This window comes from Palaemon carinicauda, chromosome 20 (genome assembly GCF_036898095.1).
Source record: "Palaemon carinicauda isolate YSFRI2023 chromosome 20, ASM3689809v2, whole genome shotgun sequence".
NCBI classification, from domain to species: Eukaryota; Metazoa; Arthropoda; class Malacostraca; order Decapoda; family Palaemonidae; genus Palaemon; species Palaemon carinicauda.
Window position 1 is genome coordinate 23,665,927 of NC_090744.1, and position 21,358 is coordinate 23,687,284.

The window sequence follows — 21,358 nt, forward strand, 5'->3', positions numbered from 1 at the left end:
CTATTTGGTGAAGTACACTTTTCTAGTTTTGAGCTTTCGCTGTGCAGGCTTTCTCTTCAATAAATCCTTGCATTCTTTTTTTGATATCGGATTATTTGTTGATGACTTTGGATAGTTTTTGAATTCCCCTTTGACCAATTCAAAATGGCTGACCCTTCTCAAGTCCCAAAATTCAGGAAGTGTAATGCTAGGGACTGTTCAAGGCGTCTTCCGAAGGCCTCTATCGATCCTCACACCGTTTGTTCCAATTGTCGGGATAAAACCTGTCAATTGGAAGATCGATGTGAGGAATGCGTTGGGCTTTCGGAATTCGATTTTATCGAATTCCAAAAATATACACGTAGGCTAGAGAGAGAGAGAGTCAGGAGAAGTTCATCTCGTTCTGTTGATTTTTCCTCTCCTCATGCCCCACAATCTATTCCTTCCCCTGTAGTGGTTGCTCCTAATCCCCCTTCTGGCACTCAGGAACCTTCGATGGCTGATATGATGCGTGCCATCCAAGCTCTGGGTGAGAGAGTTGAGTCCCTGGCTAGTGACCGTAACCAGCTCATGGCAGACGTCAAGGAGCTGAAGTGTAAAAGTGCAGTGGGAAGTGGTAAAGTGAGTGATAGTGTTGTGGATAGTGTTGCGCTTGAGGGTTCGTCTGTTCGTGCCTGTCGTCCTCCTAGTCCGGGACCTCTTGCAAGCTCCCAAGTCCAGGGGAGAAGCAATGTCGTACGACCAATGGGTTCGAGAGACTTTAATCAGCGAACAGACGTTCCCTCCGTGGTTTCGGGCGTATCTACCCAAGATTGCCCCACCCACACAAAGACGAGAGAGCCCATTTATTCCTCGTCTGCGGAAGAGGTTTCTCGCAAGAAACCATGGACCAAGGTCTCACGACCTCTTAAGCGCAAGTCGGTCCCTTCCGCGCAAGTCCAACGGCCCAGTTGTAGCCACTGGGTCAGTTCGGACTCGCTGCAGTCTTCCGATGACTGCTCACCTCCTAAGAGAGGCAAAGCGGTACCGCCGCAGACAGTTACACCGTCTGTCGCCGCACTTGCTCCTGCAGACCCCAAGTGGTCTTTGCTGCAGAACATGCAGTCACAATTAACGTCTCTGATGCAGGACTTTCGTGCGGAGAAGGTTGCTGCTGCACCAGCCTCTTGCCTACAACCAACCACACACTCGGTTGTGCGTCCTGTGGACGCTGAGGCAACCTTCTTGCGCACTCCAGTTGAGAGAGTTCCGCCACCCATGCGTTCCAGTGTACCCTGCCAGCCGCATGTTGACGTTCAGCGACGCACGGAGCCTTCCGTTGATGTTCGCGAGACACAACAACAGTCAGAGTTGTTTTGTTTTGACGCGGTGCGTCAACCTCCGTAACCCAGTGTGGTTGCCACTGCTCACCCGCATCAGGCTAGACAGTCTGGAGTAGACGCTGTGCGTCCCCGCGCTGCTATGGTTGTTGCCAGCTCACAGACTGGGCAACAGTTCCATGACGTTGCGTCCGGTTCAGTCACGCGTGCACCCGTGCGACCGGACTCGGCTAACCAGCCGTTACCTACTCCATTGCCGCTTCCTCTTCAATACTCGGATGATGGACTTTCGGATGATGATGGTGCCGCTCACGTTGATGAACCACATTCGGATCTTGACGAGCCTAAGTCCACGCAACCCTCTTTGGACTTTAGAAAAGTTCTAGCTCTGTTCAAAGAGATGTTTCCGGACCAGTTTGTGTCTGTGGCTCCGCGCTCTCCTCCGTCAGAGTTTGTATTAGGTATGCCGTCATCCTAGCCTGCCTTTACTAGACTCGTCCTCGCACGCTCGTCCAAGAGAGCTTTACAAGTGGTAGGAGAATGGATGCAGTCCAAAAAGAGTCTAGGGAAGACAGCCTTTATGTTTCCCCCTGCTAAACTCTCTTCTAAATCGAGCGTCTGGTATGCCACGGGAGAAGTTCTCGGCTTGGGAGTTCCTGCCTCTGCCCAGGGCGACTTCTCAAGTCTTGTAGACTCTCCCCGCAGGCTAGCCATGAGACGCTCGAAAATATGTTGGTCATCTTCGGACCTAGACCACCTTTTGAAAGGGTTATTTAGAGCCTTTGAGGTCTTCAACTTTTTAGACTGGTGTCTGGGAGCTTTAAGCAGGAAGATCTCTCCGTCAGAGAAGGAAACTTCCTTGCTCATCATGTCCTGCATGGACAAGGCCATACGTGACGGGTCTAGTGAGCTTGCTGCATCGTTCGTATCCGGAGTCCTCAAGAAGCGTGAGAACCTTTGCTCTTTCCTGTCAGCTGGAGTGACACCTTGTCAAAGATCCGAACTTCTGTTTGCTCCTCTTTCTAAGTGCCTCTTTCCAGAGGACTTGATTAAGGAGATTGCTGCTTCTTTGATACAGAAGGACACTCATGACCTGGTTGCGTCCTCTGCTCGCAAAGCCACACCTTTGCCTACCTTGTCAGCTAGACCAAGGATGGACACTCCAGCGTCCCGATTTATTCCGCCCTTTCGTGGCAGAGCCTCCAGCAGAGGAGGTGCTCGTGCCGAAGGGAGACGTGGAAAGAAGAAAGGAACCAAGTCCTTTAAAGGCAGAGTCTGACTGCCAGCTTCTTCAGACAGCAGTGGGAGCCAGACTCAAGAACTTCTGGGAGAAGAGAGGCGCAGATGCACAATCTGTGAAGTTGCTCAGAGAGGGGTACAAGATCCCGTTTGTACGAAAACCCCCTCTAGCAACGTCTCCCATCGATCTCTCTCCCAGGTACAGAGAGGAAGACAAAAGACGAGCATTGAAACAGGAGGTGTCTCTCTTACTAGAAAAGGGAGCGGTAGTCAAAGTCCTGGACCATCAAACCCCGGGCTTCTACAACCGTCTCTTCTTAGTGGCAAAGAAGACAGGAGGGTGGAGGCCGGTGCTGGACGTCAGTGCGCTGAATGTCTTTGTCACAAAGCAGACGTTCTCCATGGAGACCACAAAGTCCGTTCTAGCAGCGGTCAGAAGGGAAGACTGGATGGTCTCTTTAGACCTAAGGGACGCATACTTCCACGTCCCCATCCACCCAGACTCCCAACCTTTTCTGAGATTTGTTTACGAAAAGGTTGTCTACCAGTTTCAAGCCCTGTGCTTTGGCCTAAGCACAGCTCCTCTTGTGTTTACGAGGCTGATGAGGAATGTAGCCAAATTCCTTCATTTAGCGGACATCCGAGCCTCCCTCTATTTGGACGACTGGCTTCTAAGAGCTTCTTCCAGTCGTCGCTGTCTGAAGGATCTAAAGTGGACTCTAGATCTGACCAAGGAATTGGGTCTCCTTGTCAATATGGAAAAGTCTCAAGTGGTCCCATCCCAAACTATTGTGTATTTAGGGATGGAGATTCACAGTCTAGCTTTTCGGGCTTTTCCGTCGGCCCCCAGAACGAGCCAAGCCCAGTTATGCATCCAGAACATGCTGAAGAAGGAACGGTGTTCAGTCAGGCAGTGGATGAGTCTGATAGGGACACTATCATCCCTGGAACAGTTCGTATCGTTGGGAAGACTACACCTCCGTCCTCTTCAATATCACCTAGCTGTTTACTGGAAAAAGGACAAGACGCTAGAAGCGGTCTCGATCCCCATTTCCGAGAAAATGAAGTCTTGCCTGACTTGGTGGAAGGACAGTATCAGCCTCAGAGAGGGTCTGCCCCTGGCTGTTCAGACTCCCAACCACGTTCTCTTCTCGGACGCATCGGACACAGGGCTGGGGCGCGACATTAGACGGTCGGGAATGCTCGGGAACTTGGAACTCGAGTCAAAGGACAATGCATATCAACTGCAAGGAGCTACTGGCAGTTCATCTGGCCTTGAAAAGCTTCAAGTCTCTCCTTCAAGGCAAAGTGGTGGAGGTGAACTCGGACAACACCACGGCTTTGGCGTACATCTCCAAGCAAGGAGGGACCCACTCTATGACGTTGTACGAGATCGCAAGGGACCTCCTCACCTGGTCAAAAGGTCTAAACATTTCGCTAGTAACGAGGTTCATCCAAGGCAGCTTGAATGTCATGGCAGATTGCCTCAGTCGAAAGGGACAAATCATTCCAACAGAATGGACCCTACACAAGGATGTGTGCAAGAGACTTTGGGCCACATGGGGCCAGCCAACCATAGATCTCTTCGCAACCTCGATGACCAAGAGGCTCCCAATATATTGCTCACCAATCCCAGACCCAGCAGCAGTTCATATAGATGCCTTTCTCCTAGATTGGTCACATCTAGACCTATATGCATTCCCCCCGTTCAAGATTGTCAACAAGGTACTGCAGAAGTTCGCCTCTCACGAAGGGACAAGGTTGACGTTAGTTGCTCCCCTCTGGCCCGCGAGAGAATGGTTCACCGAGGTACTTCGATGGCTAGTGGACGTTCCCAGAACGCTTCCTCTAAGGGTGGACCTTCTACGTCAGCCACACGTAAAGAAGGTACACCAAGGCCTCCACGCTCTTCGTCTGACTGCCTTCAGACTATCGAAAGACTCTCGAGAGCTAGAGGCTTTTCGAAGGAGGCAGCCAGGGCGATTGCTAGAGCAAGGAGGACATCCACCCTTAGAGTCTACCAATCGAAGTGGGAAGTCTCCCGAAACTGGTGCAAGTCAGTATCCTCGACCAGTACCTCTGTAACTCAAATAGCTGACTTCCTTTTATACCTGAGGAAAGAACGATCTCTTTCAGCTCCCACTATCAAGGGTTACAGAAGCATGTTGGCATCAGTCTTCCGTCACAGAGGCTTAGATCTTTCCAACAACAAAGATCTACAGGACCTCCTTAAGTCTTTTGAGACCATGAAGGAGCGTCGTTTGGCTACACCTGGTTGGAATTTAGACGTGGTGCTACCCCCCAAAATTGGGGGAAGTGCCTTGGTATATAGATAGACTAAGATTCCTCATGTCAGAAAGGTTCGAGCCGCTACAATCAGCCTCCTTTAAAGATCTCACTTTAAAGACACTTTTCCTGGTTTGCTTAGCCACAGCTAAAAGAGTCAGTGAGATTCACGCCTTCAGCAGGAACATCGGATTTTCATCTGAAACGGCTACATGTTCTCTACAACTTGGTTTTCTAGCCAAAAACGAGCTACCTTCTCGTCCTTGGCCGAAATCGTTCGATATTCCAAGCCTATCAAATATGGTTGGAAATGAACTAGAAAGAGTCTTATGCCCTGTGAGAGCTCTTAAGTTCTATTTAAGACGAACTAAACCTTTACGAGGACAGTCAGAAGCTTTATGGTGTTCAGTTAAGAAACCATCTTTGCCTATGTCAAAGAATGCTTTATCCTATTTTATCAGACTGTTAATACGAGAAGCTCATTCACATCTGAGTGAAGAAGACCAAGCTTTGCTGAAGGTAAGGACACATGAAGTTAGAGCTGTCGCAACTTCAGTGGCCTTTAAACAAAATAGATCTCTGCGAAGTATAATGGACGCAACCTATTGGAGAAGCAAGTCAGTGTTCGCGTCTTTTTATCTTAAGGATGTCCAGTCTCTTTACGAGAACTGCTACACTCTGGGACCATTCGTAGCAGCGAGTGCAGTAGTGGGCGAGGGCTCAACCACTACATTCCCCTAATTCCATAACCTTTTTAATCTTTCTCTTGAAATGTTTTTTATTGTTGTTTTTGGGTTGTCCGGAAGGCTAAGAAGCCTTTCGCATCCTGGTTGATTTGGCGGGTGGTCAAATTCTTTTCTTGAGAAGCGCCTAGATTAGAGGTTTTGATGAGGTCCTGTGGTATAGGTTGCAACCCTTCATACTTCAGATCCTAGGGGTCGCTCAGCATCCTAAGAGGATCGCGAGGCTCCGTAAGGAAGACGTACTTAAAAAGGCAGAGTAATTGTTCAAGTCGACTTCCTTACCAGGTACCTATTTATTTTATTTTTTGTTATTTTGATAACTTCTAAAATGAAATAAAAAATCTTTAGCTCATAATAATGTAAACATTTATTGCTGGTCTCTACCCACCCCCCTGGGTGTGAATCAGCTATTATAATCACCGGCTAAGTTAAATATTGAAAAATGTTATTTTGATAATAAAATAAATTTTTGAATATACTTACCCGGTGATTATAAATTAAAGGACCCTCCCTTCCTCCCCAATAGAGACGCAGTGGACTGAGGAGAAAATTGAGTTCTTTGTTTACAATGAGTACTGGGTACTTGGACGACAGATGGCGCTGTTGAAGTACACCCCCTACCTGCATAGCGATCGCTGGCGGATTTTTTCCGTAGAGTTTTCTGTCGAGCAGCAGAGCTGCAGCTATTATAATCACCGGGTAAGTATATTCAAAAATTTATTTTATTATCAAAATAACATTTTACTGTATCTGCGAAGCTGATCAAAGTCTGCGATTTAAGCATTACAAAATGTAACAAATAAATTGTCTTTATGCATATTGGTAGCCCTAAACAAGGCGCCTGATAATGATACCAAACGAAATTTACCTTACATTCTGTTAACATACTTTCATAATAAATAGTGTGTTTAAGGAAAAATTCCATATCAACCATGAAATCAACTTTAACTATGCGAGTCCAGCTGACAAAATGTAAACAGAATTGTGGTTAAGTTCTCAGCATCTTCATCTTTCTCCAACTTTTCGATAATTCTAATGGCAGTGTTAATGATAGTATATTAAAGCATTATTTTTGTTCAGTACTGTAAATATAAAAGCTTTATTTTTCCCCGTGGGTGTTCAAGGTTTTCACACGTAGGCTGGGTTCGTTTATCGGCAGTGAATAGCCTAAATTTCGGTAACGAGTCTGCAATCTTTTGTCATATTATAAACAGTATACTGTAGTTTGATTTACAAAGATTTATTTTGTATAGTATACGGTTTAATTCTAAAAACCTCCCTCTGAGAGAGAGAGAGAGAGAGAGATATTGATTGATTGATTGATTGGATGCCAGAAAACATACAATCAATTTGTGTGTGTGTAAGAAATGAAATCTTAGTTCACCATATGGCAACCTGAGTTTAAGAATGAAATTAACGTGACTATTGTTAGTTGTAGTGATCAGCTCTCTCTCTCTCTCTCTCTCTCTCTCTCTCTCTCTCTCTCTCTCTCTTTCGCCTGCGCGCCCACGCGCACTTTCGCCTGCGCGCCCACGCGCACTTTCTTTCGCCTGCGCGCCCACGCGCACTTTCTTTCGCCTGCGCGCCCACGCGCACTTTCTTTCGCCTGCGCGCCCACGCGCACTTTCTTTCGCCTGCGCGCCCACGCGCACTTTCTTTCGCCTGCGCGCCCACGCGCACTTTCTTTCGCCTGCGCGCCCACGCGCACTTTCTTTCGCCTGCGCGCCCACGCGCACTTTCTTTCGCCTGCGCGCCCACGCGCACTTTCTTTCGCCTGCGCGCCCACGCGCACTTTCTTTCGCCTGCGCGCCCACGCGCACTTTCTTTCGCCTGCGCGCCCACGCGCACTTTCTTTCGCCTGCGCGCCCACGCGCACTTTCTTTCGCCTGCGCGCCCACGCGCACTTTCTTTCGCCTGCGCGCCCACGCCCACTTTCTTTCGCCTGCGCGCCCACGCCCACTTTCTTTCGCCTGCGCGCCCACGCCCACTTTCTTTCGCCTGCGCGCCCACGCGCACTTTCGCCTGCGCGCCCTCGCACTCCTGTGCGCGGGCAAGCCCACGTTCGCCTGCGCGCGAACCAACGATTTGCCATCGCACGAGCGCCAGGGTGATTTTGACCGCTATTCGCGTCGGGTTATTGTAACACAGGCAACCTGGCGAGTCTTCTGGAGCGCGTACTTCCAGTTCACGATCTTTTCCCCCGGAAAGGCAGAGCATGGCACATACAAGAGCAGGAAGGATCTTCAGAGAGGTCTGGGCAACATTCTTCTCCTTCCTTTCGGGCAGGCCCCATCATCTCTACTCCTCAGGATCGTTCAATTCCCTTTCCCCTGGCGGGAGTCGCTGACACTGCGTCTGTCAGCTGTCAGCAGAGGACGTACTTCGAGATCATGGGGGAACCTGGTTTTAGCCCTTCCTCTCCACCATTTTGTGGAAGGGTCTCCCCAGGGAGTTCTCTCGAGAAGTTCTCCGCCCGGCTGGTGACATACTCGTCTTCGGAGATCTTAAGCCAGAAGAAAGCCGCAAAGTGTGCCATGCGGTCCACTTCGTGGCTGGTTGTCTGGGCATCCTGTTGCTATCAGAGAATTTGTCCAAAGAGAGCTCCAGGAAGGTCATGGAAACTTTCCTCCTCTCGGGCACGAGCATCTTGTTTCCCGGCTCACCAAGTTTCGAACTTGTGGGCAAACTTGATGTTGAAGCATCGAGATGCAGTGACCGAGAGGTTCCTCTCGGAAGTCCCAACCATGGATGTCGGCAAGCTCAGACACTCTTCCACTCTTGGAAAGACCTTGTTTTGAGCCCAAGGACAGGGAACGGACAACTGAGAGATGGAGAAAGCGAATCACGGTTCGCTCCTCCATAGGCGCTTGCATCCAGACCCTACAAACCTCCAGCGCCTCAACAACAACAGCCTTGTCAGCCTAGGACATCGAAACCAGCCCCGGCAGCTAAGACAAAGTGTCTAAACAGCAGCCCCTTCCTGTCAGAGGCAAGAAGGGCGGGAAGTCCTTCTGGGGAGGCAATAATCCTGAGGGAGCGGCCGAGGCCGCAAACGCTAGCATTGGCAACCCCCCTGCAGGGTCCCCGGTGGGGGGATGCCCAAGGTTGCACGCTCAGGTGGCAGCAGCTCGGGGCCGATTCCTGCACGATCTCCGTGATCAGCCAAGGATATCGCGTCCCGTTCTTTACATCTCTACCTCCGCTGACAGCAAATCCAGTGTCGCCGAGCTCCTATGCCATGGGATCGGCAAAGGGGCTAGCCCTAAGGGCAGGAATCGAGACCATGCTCTAGAGGCGGCTCTCCAAAAGGTCATCGACGGCCCCCCCCCCACGGCTTCTTCAGTCAACTCTTTCTTGTAAGAAAGCGTCCGAAGTCTGGAGACCTGTCATCGACCTCTCAGCCCTGATCAAGTTTGTCGAACAAACTTCGTTCAGCGTGGAACAGCAGAGCCAATCAGGCTTGTAGTGTGACCACAACTCTTCATGTGCATACTGGAGCTAAAGGACGGGTACTTCCAGATCCCAATCCATCCGTCTTCCAGGAAGTACTTGGAATTCAGCCTAGACAACAGATATACCAGTTCAAGGTACGGTGTTTTCGATCTCCCCGCAGCACCGCAGGTTTCCTCCAGAATGTTCACCCTGTTATCTTCATGGCCACACAGGAGCGGCATCCGTCTCCTTCGCTTTCTGGATGACTGGCTATCCCAGGCAGTCTCGGAATCGACCCTTCCTCAACACCGAGACAAGCTTCTGGGACTTTGCCAAGGTCTAGGGATCATGGTAATTCTCGGGAAGTCTTCTCTGCTCCCATCTCAACAACTGGGATATCTAGGCATGATATTGGACTCCAATCTCCAAGCCTTCCCATCATAAGGCAGGATAGCAAGGCTGAGGTGAATCGCAGAACCTTTCCTCAGACGAGGAGAGCTTCCAGCCCAATCTTGGTTACGCCTCCTAGGTCACCTTTCCTCTTGTCCAATCTAGTTCCAATGGTCGCCTCAGGATGAGATCCCTGCGTCGGCGGCCCAAGTCCCGGTGGAATCAAGACAACGATTCCCCGGACATTCTGGTCCCTTTGGGACCTGCGGAACGAATGGACCTGCAGTGATAGCTGACCTATGGAAACCTTTGCAGGGGAATGGATCTTCTCGCCCTTTCCCCTCATTTGATGCTGTTTTCGGACTCGTCAAAACAAGGGGGGGGGTCCACGTTCTGAATCAGGCTTATGGTCAGAACCAGAAGGGTACCTCCACATCAATCTGCTAGGAATGAAGGCCGTAGTCTGGCACCTCAACACTTCCAACAGACCCTGGCGAGTCACTCCGTGGACGACAACTCCACGGTAGTGCCTTTTGTTTCAGCAAGCAGGGAGGTACCTCTTCATATCAACTTTCTCATCTTACAGTGGAGATGCTGAGATTAACCGAAGTCCACTCATACCCTATCGGCTCGTTTCATTCCGGGCAAGGAATGTGCTCTCCGACAGTCTGAGCAGGACTTCACAGATAGAGAGTACCGTGTGGTCTTCAGCCCCCCTTGGTAGCCAACAGGTCCTGACCTTGTGGACCTGTTTGCGACAACCTTGAATTTCAAGCTGCCGCTGTACTACTCCCAGTCCCAGATCCCAAGGCACTCTGACAAGATGCCTTTCTACACGGTGGGACAACATCGACGTCTACATATTCCCCCATTATGTCTGTTGAGAAGGGGGCTCAACAGACCAGACTATCGGTCAACCTGTCGATGACTCTGATAGCTCCGCTGCGGCATCATGCAGAGTGGTTCCCGGAACTTCTACATCTCCTGACCGAACTCCTGAGAGAGCTTCCCCCATGACACGAGCTACTCAAACAACCACATAGCGACATCTACCACAAGCTGTAGCATCGCTTCGGCTTCACGCCTGGAGACCATCCAGCATCCCCTCACAGAGAGAGGCGTTCCACAACAAGTTGCGGAGTGGATGTCTCGACACCTGCGAAAGTCATCCGCAGGGGTCTACCAGGCGAAGTGTAGAATCTTCTGTGGTTGGTGTGGTGGGAGAGGTACCTCTCCCCTTGATGCCACTATTCCAGCAATAGCGGAGTCATTGTCTATCAGCGGGAGGAGATTCTCCTGTCGCTCTCGGCGGTGGAAACCTATCGCTTAGCTTTTAGCCTGGCCTTCAGGCTGAAAGGAATAGACATTTCCTCCTCGCTGGATCTTTCTTCGCTCATACGTAACTACGAACTTACCTGCCCCAGTCGGAAGTGAGACCTTCTCCTGGAACATGGTTCGGGCTCTTAGGGCTCTTAAGAGATCTCCTTGCGAACCATTACGCCAGGCTTCTGATCGTCACCGGTCTTGGAAGACGGTGCTCCTGCTCGCTCTGGCCTTGGCCAAGCGTGTCAGCGAATGTCATGGTCTCTCGTACGGCGTCGCCCATTCAAGAGGATAGGTGGAGGTAACGTTCAGGTTCGTCTCTGAGTTGGTTACTAGACTCAAAATCTTTGAGTCCCGGACCTTCGGTCGACTCCTTCAGGATTTCGAGTCTCCGTTCTGTAACAGATGACCCAGACCTTCTCCTACTAGGCCCAGTAAGGAGTCAGAAGGGTTATCTTAAAGAACAGCTGCCGTTTGTCCTCGCGTGCAAGCCCTGTTTGGGAGCACAGGGAGGTCGGAGAGGAGGGTCTTCAAGAATGCCTTTTCAGCCTGGACTCAAAAGGATCATCCATCACGCCCTGAATCCAGATCCTCCTCCGTCACATCGCCTTAGGGCACACGATATCAGAGACATCGCAACGTCCCTGGCCTTCAAGAGAAACTACTCTGTGACGCAGGTGCTACAAGCAGGAGTCTGGAAGCGTCTAACGACCTTCACAGCCCACTACCTGCAGGACGTGACCCACTGGAGCCTCGATACGTCTATCGCCCCTGTGGTGGCTACACAACAGCTGGTTTAACCTCAGGCTCCTTATTGGACAGGTAGCAGAAGGTTGAGGGCATTGTTATCCGGTTTTAGACTGCACGAATGAAAGAAGTATGTCTGGCCCTTACTTCTTTCTTCATCCTCCCCTCTCTTGGGGAAAGCACCATCCTGGGTTCTCTGCATAGCTGACCTCTAACCTCTGCAGGTAAACCATGCTTCCTTGTGTTCCTAGTATTGAGTTAATACTGTCGCGTCCCCCATACCCTGACGAGATGGTATTGGGAACATCCTAGCCTAGAATTCCAGCTAAAGGACTTCCTAGGACAAGTCACACTTCTTCCCTCCACACACAAGCTTATGTAGGCGGCACGTTTCTTGCGTAGCAAGAACTTGCGAGATGCAGGGACTCTTTTTCTCGAGTGCTGCTCACTCGGATTCTGAGTCCCCGGGTAAGCCAAAGCCAGTAAGGCTGGGGACTTTCCACCCTTCCTAAGGGTAAGTCACCCTATGTAAATAGTGTGGTTTGTATTTCGGTTACGGAACAAATGACAAATTCGGAGATACTGTAATTTGTATTTTTCCCTAACCATACAAACATGACAAATTCGAAGATAATTTGTATTTTTCCTAACCATACAAACCTTAGCTATTTACAAAGGGTTATTACTTTTAGCGTAGCTGAAATGGCGAGCCATTAGAATTTAACGAGGGTGTATTACCCCCGCGCTAGTTAGCGGGGGGGTAGGGGAGTGGTAGCTAGCTACCCCTCCTCCCCCTCACACACAGGTGAATACTCACTTTCACTTAGAGGTAGGACTTGTCTTGGGGGACAGGGCTGGCGGGCAAATATGTGTAAATAGCTAAGGTTTGTATGGTTAGGAAAAATACAAATTATCTTCGAATTTGTCATTTGTTCCGTAACCGAAATACAAACCACGCTATTTACAAAGGGTGACTTATCCCTTAGGAAGGGTGGAAAGTCCCCAGCCATACTGGCTTTGGCTTTACCCGGGGACTCAGAATCCGAGTGAGTCGCACTCGAGAAAAGGAGTCCCTGCACCTCACAAGTTCCTTGCACCGCAAGGAACCATGTGGCCTACGTAAGCTTGTGTGTGAAGGAAGAAGTGTGACCCGTCTTAGGCAGTTGACCTGGAGTTCCAGAAGGAACTCTGGGTTAAGACGTTCCCAATACCACCTCGTCAGGGTATGGGGGACGCGACAGTATTGACTCAATACTCGGAACACAAGGAAGCATGGTTTACCTGCAGAGGTTCGAGGTCAGCTATGCAGAGACCAGGATGCTGCTTCCCCGTAGAGGGGATGATGAAGAAAGAAGTAAGGGCCAGACATACTTCTTTCGTTCATGCAGACTAAAACCTGATAACAATGCCCTCAACCTTCTGCTACCTGTCCAAAAAGGAGCCTGAGGTTAGACCAGCTGTTGTGTAGCCACCACAGAGCGATAGAAAACGTATCGAGACTCCTGTGGGTCACGCCCTGCAGGAAGCGGGCTGCGAAGGTCATCAGACGCTTCCAGACTCCAGCTTGTAGCACCTGCGTCACAGAGTAGTATTACTCGAAGGCGAGGGACGTTGCGATGTATTTAACATCGTGCTGTAGGGCGACGTGACGGGGGAGGGTCTTTAGACAGGTCGAGATGAATGTCCTTGAGTCCGGGCTGAAGAGGTATACTGGTGACTCTCCCCCCATGTCCTCCTTGTGTTCCCAAATCGGCTGCAACTGAGGCCAAACTGCAGCTGTTCCCAGCGCTAACCTCTCGATTCCTGTACTGGCAAGAAAGAGAAGGTCTTGGGACATCAGACACAGAATGGAGACTCCAAATCTTGAATGAATCGGACCGAAGGGTCGGGACCCTCAGATTCTGAGTCTAGCCAACAACTCAGGAGCGAGCCTGAATGTTGCCTTCCCCTCTTCCTTAGAAAGGGGGGGAGTAGTAAGAGACCAAGAAGATTGCTTACACACTGGCCGTGGCCAGAGTGAGCAGAAGACCCAGGGCGGAATACAATCCGAGGCCTGTCGTAAAAGGGTCTTGAGAAGATCTCTTAAAGGACTAAAAGTCCGAGCCATGCTCCAAGTTGGAGGTCTTCCTCCGACTAGGGCAGGGACGATCGTAGCTTCGCATGAGCGAGGATAGATCCAGCGGGCAGGAAAAAGTTATTCCTTTAAGCTTGAAGGTCAGGGAAAGGCTGAGCGACAGGCTTCATTGCCAAGAGCAGAAAGGAGTTTCCTCCCGCCGAAAGGCAATAAGACCGTTATTGCTGGAGAAGAGGCCTCACGGGAAGAGGTATATCTCCCACGGCACCAACCACCTTAGACTCTTCACTTTGCCTGGGAGACCCCTGTGGATGACTATCGCAGATGACGCGACCTCCGTACCGCGACTGTAGCGGGTTGTCTCTTCTAGAGGAGGAAGCGTAGTGTCTCCAGGCATGAAGCCGAAGCGACGCCCCGGTTCGGGAGAGATGTCGCAGTGTGGTTGCTTGAGTAGTCTGCGCCGTGGGAGAAGCTCTCCCGGGAGTTCCGTCAGGGGAAGCAGAGGGTCCAGAAACCGTTCTGCACATAGTCCCAGTGGAGCTCTCCCATTGAAAGGTTGACAGACAACCTGGTTTTGTTGAGACCCATTGTCCGCAGACAAAAAGGAGGGAAGACGCAGGCGTCGAAGTTGTCCCACCATCACCGGAATGCATCTTGCCAGAGTCTCGGGGTCTGAGACTGGGGGGAAAACTAGCGGAAGCTTGAGGTTCCAAGCTGTCGCGATCAGGTCCCCCAGACCAGCACTTGCTGGTTACCCAAGGTCAAAGACCCCTAGGTACACTCTCTCTATGAGGCTCTGCTCGGATAGTCTGAGAGACACATTCCCCTGCCTGGAATGAGAGAGCCGATGGTGGAATTGAGAGAATCTCAATCATCCCGATATCTCTACTGCAAGATGTGAAGGTGTGAAAATGCGTCCCCTGCTGGTTAGCATGAAGTCGATGCTCAACAGGGGGACTTGGCAGGAGCGGTAGGATCTGAAGAGGGGCCAGACTAAGGCCCTTAAGCCTGCCTGAATGATGGAGAGGTATCCTTCAGGTCTTGACCATAGGCCTGGACCGGAACATGCCCCCCCCCCTTTCCTTTGACGAGTCCGAGAACCGCATCAAGAATGTGGGGAAAGGACGAGAATATCCACTACCATCAAGAGGCTCCATAGGTCAACACCCATTGCAGGTTTAATAGTTCCGCTGGTCCCATAGGGCCAGGGAGTCCGGTTAAACATTGCCTGAAGCCACCGGAACTTGGATCGCCCCACATGGAACTTATCCTGAGGCGACCGTTCGGACTATAAACGGGTCAATGAGGAAAGAAGAACTAGGAAACGTTCCAAGGTAGGGCTGAAAACTCTGCTTGACTGAGAACAGGTACTGCGACTCTCCTCAGTCTTGCCACGGTGAACCGAAAGGAAGGCTCGGAGGATGTGGTAACAGAATCTGGCGTCCCCAGGTGTTCACCCATCCAAGTACCGACGTTGCTTAACCTCGCTGGACGGACGAGAAGCGGGGTTTCCAACGTGGTAAGGCGGTTGACTCAATATCATGGCCAGATACTCCAGATGTTGAGGCAGAGGAAGAGAAGGCTCCAAGCAAAATACCATGAGCCCACACTCATGGTCAGCATTCGGAAGCTTTTCCCGGCGCTGAAGAAGGTCGAAACCCGAGCCTACCGGAGTTGACCAGCCCTCCAAACAGCAGAGGAGGCGGAAGTCTGCACCTGAGCGGCCAAGAGGAAGGCAGGGAGAGTTCTCTGGGGAAACAAACCTGCTATGCCACGGCGGGATAGCCACACTGCATCATAAGCAGGAATACTTGCAGTTTAGGCTGAATTCGACGAGCACCCTGGAAGATGGATGGAATGGAAACTGAAAGTACCCGTCCTTCCGATCCAGGGTTAAAGGAGTCCTGTCGCCTCGTTACCAGTCTGATCGATTCTGCTGGTCTACGCTGGCCGAAGTTTGTTCGACAAACTTGATCAGGGCTGAGAGGTCGACTATGGACATCCCCTCTCAGATCCTTCCTTACAAGAAAGGATCGACTGAGGGGGCCGGGGGTGAAGCCGTCGATGATCCTAAGGAAGACCTTCGCCTAAGGTATGGATCATTCTGCCCAACCGGGCAACTCTGCTGATGCTATGGCATAGAGGTTCAGAGACACTGAATTCGCTGACAGAGACGGCAGGCGCGATATCCTTGGCTACTCACAGAGATTGTGCGGGAATGGGCATCGGGAAGCTGTCATTCGGATGAGTAACCTTAAGCATCCTCCCAGCGAAAAAACCTGCAATCCTAGAGTTCGTGAACTCCTTTTAGGACTATGCCCCCCCGGGGGAGTCTCCCGTGCCATCTGTTCCTGACAGGAGGAAACTGCAATTGGACACCTTGTCCCAGTTGTCGTAGCCGATAACTTAGGCCGACGTGGTTGAAAGAAAAGGGAGCTGGAGCCCTGCAGAGTCTGGAAGAAAGCGCCTTGGAGGAGTGAAACCGGAAGTCGATTTACTCCGCACAGCAGATGTTTAAGTCTCTGTCCTTGGGCAAAGACAAAACTCTTCTCAAGGATGGAAGGGTGTCTGAGGTCGTTGACCTCCACAGATGAGACACCCGAAGGAAGCCTTCAGTCAGTGCGTCCAGATGGTACAACATCGAGCTTGTCCGCAAGTAGATACTTAACGACGAAAGGCCAAGGTGCCTGAGCTCGAGAGGAGGAAAGTACCCTTGATCTTCCTGTAGCTTCCTTGAACCAAACCTCGGGCCGTAACCGAGGAGGGAAAGAACCTGGTAAGCTCCCAGAGGAAGAGGTAAGCAGTCACCCCTTGTCCGATGGAGAAATCTTCAACGGAAAGCCCCCCCGCCAAAAATCCTTCCAGGGCGGGAGAAGGAGAGAGTACTCGTGCAGGAGAGGGGACCCTCGAGACCGACCTCTTGGGAACCAACTTCGCCCTGGGGGAAGTCACCACGAAGTCCACTCCTCTCTTTCTCTTCAGCGTAGGAGAGACAGCCGCTGGTTTGTTACCCTGGCCGGTGAGTGCTGGTTTCATAAACCTCATTAACGCCCGTGCCAGCGGATCAAACCATGTCTGCTGCTCCAAGGACACAGAGTCCGAAATCCTCGCTAAGGTGAAAGGGATCGGGCGATCCTTTGGAGAGGACACGACGGTTCCTGCCTGAAAAGAAGGTGGGAAGAATGCTGTACTGACCTGTCTTCGTCCTGCACTACCAACCTGTGCTTGGATGGAGGTGATCCCGAGTGCCGCCTAGGAGCACGCGTCCCTGCTGCTACCACCGGCTGTGGAATTCGCCGCGAACTATGGTCGCGCGAGGGCGAACGGTCGCGCAAAGGCGAATGGTCGCGCGGGCGCGCAGGCGAGTGGTCGCGCGGGCGCGCAGGCGAGCGGTCGCGAGGGCGCGCAGGCGAGCGATCGCGCGGGCGCGCAGGCGAGCGATCGCGCGGGCGCGCAGGCGAGCGATCGCGCGGGCGCGCAGGTGAGCGATCGCGCGGGCGCGCAGGCGAATGGGCGTGACGGCGAGGGATCGTGCTGCCGCGTAGGTGAAGAAGATCGCTGGCGGTAAGCGATGGCGAGCAGCATGTGTAGGTGAATGATCGCGTGATAGGGTGCGATGGTGATCAGCATCCGCAAGAGGGCGAGCGTTCAGGGTTGTGCGATGAGGAGCAGCATGCGTAAGCGGGCAATCGTGCAGGGTTGTGCGATGGCGAGCAGCATGCGCAGGTGAATGATCGCGTGAAAGGGTGCGATGGTGATCAGCATCCGCAAGAGGGCGATCGTTCAGGGTGGTGCGATGAGGAGCAGCATGCGTAAGCGGGCAATCGTTCAGGGTTGTGCGATGGCGAGCAGCATGCGCAGGTGAATGATCGCGTGAAAGGGTGCGATGGTGATCAGCATCCGCAAGAGGGCGATCGTTCAGGGTTGTGCGATGAGGAGCAGCATGCGTAAGCGGGCAATCGTTCAGGGTTGTGCGATGGCGAGCAGCATCCGCAGTTGAGGGTCGCGCGATGGCGATCAGCATCCGCAGTTGAGGGTCGCGCGATGGCGATCAGCATCCGCAGTTGAGGGTCGCGCGATGGCGATCAGCATCCGCAGTTGAGGGTCGCGCGATGGCGATCAGCATCCGCAGTTGAGGGTCGCGCGATGGCGATCAGCATCCGCAGTTGAGGGTCGCGCGATGGCGATCAGCATCCGCAGTTGAGGGTCGCGCGATGGCGATCAGCATCCGCAGTTGAGGGTCGCGCGATGGCGATCAGCATCCGCAGTTGAGGGTCGCGCGATGGCGATCAGCATCCGCAGTTGAGGGTCGCGCGATGGCGATCAGCATCCGCAGTTGAGGGTCGCGCGATGGCGATCAGCATCCGCAGTTGAGGGTCGCGCGATGGCGATCAGCATCCGCAGTTGAGGGTCGCGCGATGGCGATCAGCATCCGCAGTTGAGGGTCGCGCGATGGCGATCAGCATCCGCAGTTGAGGGTCGCGCGATGGCGATCAGCATCCGCAGTTGAGGGTCGCGCGATGGCGATCAGCATCCGCAGTTGAGCTAGTAGCTGGCGAACCATATTCCTTCAGAAGTGTTGGAGAACGTTGGCGTGCCAGCTGTAACACACGTGGGCGATCCGGAGATCGCTGGCGAGCTGATGATCGCTGACGAGCTGACGATCGCTGGCGAGCTGATGATCGCTGACGAGCTGATGATCGCTGACGAGCTGATGATCGCTGACGAGCAGAAGGCTACGCGTGGAAGCCTGCGCAAAGAAGAAGAGTCCTTGACCCCGACCTGAACCGAAGTTCTAGATCGCGAGGGCGAACGTGGGCGCACAGGGCACGTAACAGGAACCGCAGGGAAGATCATCTTGAAAGCGCTGACGAACAGGAGAGCGCTGACGAACAGAAGGGCGCGCAGGGAAACCCTGACACGCAAGGGAAGAACCCCCGTGGGGGCAACCCTTTGCCCCGAAGGGATTGTTGTCCGCCGGGAGACTGATGTCCGTCGGAAGACCGCTGTCCGTCGGGAAGACCGTTGTCCGTCGGGAAGACCGTTGCCCGTCGGAAGACGAGATTAGACTGCTGTCCATCTGCACCAAGACGGAAGATCGAGAAAAAGAAGTTGTAGGCTGCAAACGGAGATTCAAAAAGGCGCCTCAAGCACCCTTATAGGGAGATGAGAGGCCCTTACGACGAGGCGGACGGAGGGCCTTACGGCGAGGGAGGCCAACAGCAACAGAAGAAACCTCCGAAGAGGAGTCTCTATGAGTGTACTCTCTCGCGAACGAAAGAGAAACACTTCGTGGAAGAGACTGGTCAGCCAGTGACCTAAAAGGGGCAATCCTCCGAAGAGGAGCTCCTGCAGTTGCCCAGCCCCTTGAGCGAAACTGCAGGTGCGACCGCTCAGCACCAAGAGCATAGTCGCACGAAAAAAAGGCAAGAGAAGAACCCCCCAAAAGAGGAAAAGCTCAAGCCTGGACAGGAAAAAACTTCCCTCGGAAGGAAAGTTATCCGCCCAAGGAGGCAAGCCTCCTGACTGTTCTAAAATGAACTGGAGAGCTGTCCGTCGACACGGGAGTACTACCAGTAGGAGACACGCCCCTGACGACAATACAAGGGGGGAGGCAGCAACAGCCGAATCCCCAGGACTCAACCAGACAGCTCACACCGTTGCTATATTACAGAAACGAACTAGATCGGTAACTGTAAAAAAATAAAACAAATAATATTAGTACACATTCATTCCCCCGGGAAGGCTCCGAAGAGGAATCCCGAGGAAAAGGAACAAGAATTACACAACAGGCACGTGCCCTCACAACCACTTACACTCGCGGAAGGAGAGCTGTAACCAAAACAGAATTATAACAATTATAATTATGTAACTATGTAATTATGTAATTTAAAAATGAATGAACACTAAAGAAAAAAACGAAAACCCCGAAAGGACTCGTTCTACAAGCTGAAAAATTAACAACTACAATTAGATTCATAAACTAATTGAGACAAAATGTACGGCGTAGCAACCCCACCCACACGGGAAGGAAGCTACAAGGGCGTAGTAAAACATAGTAAAAGGGTGAACGACCTCAAGAGAGAGAGAGAGAGAGAAAGACCGAAGTCAAACTCGATCGCAACCCATAAAATTAGGCCGTGGTGGCCTAACTGCCGAGGCCTCCACGTAGATATCGTACACTACACACACACATCTGAAAAGGAAACTTACTTATTTCTATACTCAAATATATATACAAACATGAAAACATGTTTACATATATATTGAGTAAAAGAAAAGTAAGCGATTAAGTAAAGACAAAACAGACAATGGCTGCCAAGCGAGGACCAAGACAGAGACGTCTGTCACAGTCCGAGCCAAAAGTGAAAGTGGGTATTCACCTGTGTGTGAGGGGGAGGAGGGGTAGCTAGCTACCACTCCCCTACCCCCCCGCTAACTAGCGCGGGGGTAATACACCCTCGTTAAATTCTAATGGCTCGCCATTTCAGCTACGCTAAAAGTAATAACCCTTTGTAAATAGCGTGGTTTGTATTTCGGTTACGGAACAACTTAGCTATTTACACATATTTGCCCACCAGCCCTGTCCCCCAAGGCAAGTCCTAACTCTAAGTGAAGTGAAGCAGTTCACCGGTGTGTGAGGGGGGAGGGGTAGCTAGCTACCACTCCCCTACCTCCCCTGCTAACTAGCGCGGGGGTAATACACCCTCGTTAAATTCTAATGGCTCGTCCTTTCAGCTACGCCAAAAGTAAACCCCATGTAAATAGCTAAGGTTTGTATGGTTGGAAAAAATACAAATTATCTCTGAATTTGTCATTTTTAAGAAAAACATCATTGGTAATACTAAATCATCATACAATCAATACTTGGTAAGATAGCTGTTGCTGCAAAAGTAACCTAATCACAGATGTGCAAAGGCGTTTGTTTCTTCGCTATGATCAGAGATGAACGTAAACAAAACAACGGGTTCCGATTTTGATGGTGTGCTTTCTCGCTTGGTTAGGAAATGCATGATATAAAATTGCCTTTATTTCGTTAATTTTGGATTTTCGATGATTCAACGAAAGCTAGTCTGTACAGTGATGGTTTTATTATTCACCAGTTGTCTTATACAACAGATATGACTTAAACTTATTATAATTATTACTAATTATAGGTCGTGTGGTAAAGGGAAATATACGGTATTTACAACCTTCCTGGTTGTAATTTTAACCTTATTTCGAGTTATTAAAACTTTAAAACATTTTTAACGTTTTATCTATTTATAACAACAATTTAATATTAGGAAAAATACAGTATAGTAATAGAAAGAAATGAAAATGGGTGGTAAACGCGTTTGAATAGGCAAGTTTCTGTTTGCCATGGCCCTAATGGATTTATTTCTGTTATGTGTTTCAAAATATGCGATAGTCCATTTATGTGGGTCCATTTATCGGCCAAATTCTCGCATAATTCGGGACCCTACTGTAATTACATTTATATTACACCAGCAATGTTGCTACCCTTACATATTGTACTTACCAAATCTGGTTCCTCTCTATCTTCATCAAATGCAATTAAACCAGTCAGCAACTCTAACAAAACCTGATGAGTAAAACGGACAGAAATTATATTTATTTTATTAACCTATTAATGTTTATTATGTTAAGCCATCAAAGATAAAGAAAATCTGGATAATGTTTAATATTTATTAATCCATCAATGAAAATCCAGAAAATTACTGAAATATATATACAACAAATGAAATAATTACACCCTGTATGTCTGTATCACAGAAAAGGTACTAAAATATTTTTTTATTAATGTTAATTTGTATTTTTCTTAG

At 50.7% G+C, this 21,358-nt stretch overlaps 1 protein-coding gene and 1 long non-coding RNA gene across 3 annotated transcripts in view; one reads left to right on the top strand and one right to left on the bottom strand.

The window, feature by feature from the left end:
* Positions 1-21,358, top strand: part of LOC137660209 (uncharacterized) — a 60,625-nt gene that overhangs the window by 20,744 nt on the left and 18,523 nt on the right. The window lies entirely within an intron of this gene.
* LOC137660208 (interleukin-1 receptor-associated kinase 4-like) overlaps positions 1-21,358 on the bottom strand; it is a 59,053-nt gene that overhangs the window by 1,601 nt on the left and 36,094 nt on the right. Inside the window, exon 8 of the mRNA XM_068394923.1 lies at positions 21,055-21,117. Within this exon, the coding sequence (XP_068251024.1) occupies positions 21,055-21,117 (63 nt within the window). The remainder of the gene's footprint in view (positions 1-21,054; positions 21,118-21,358) is intronic.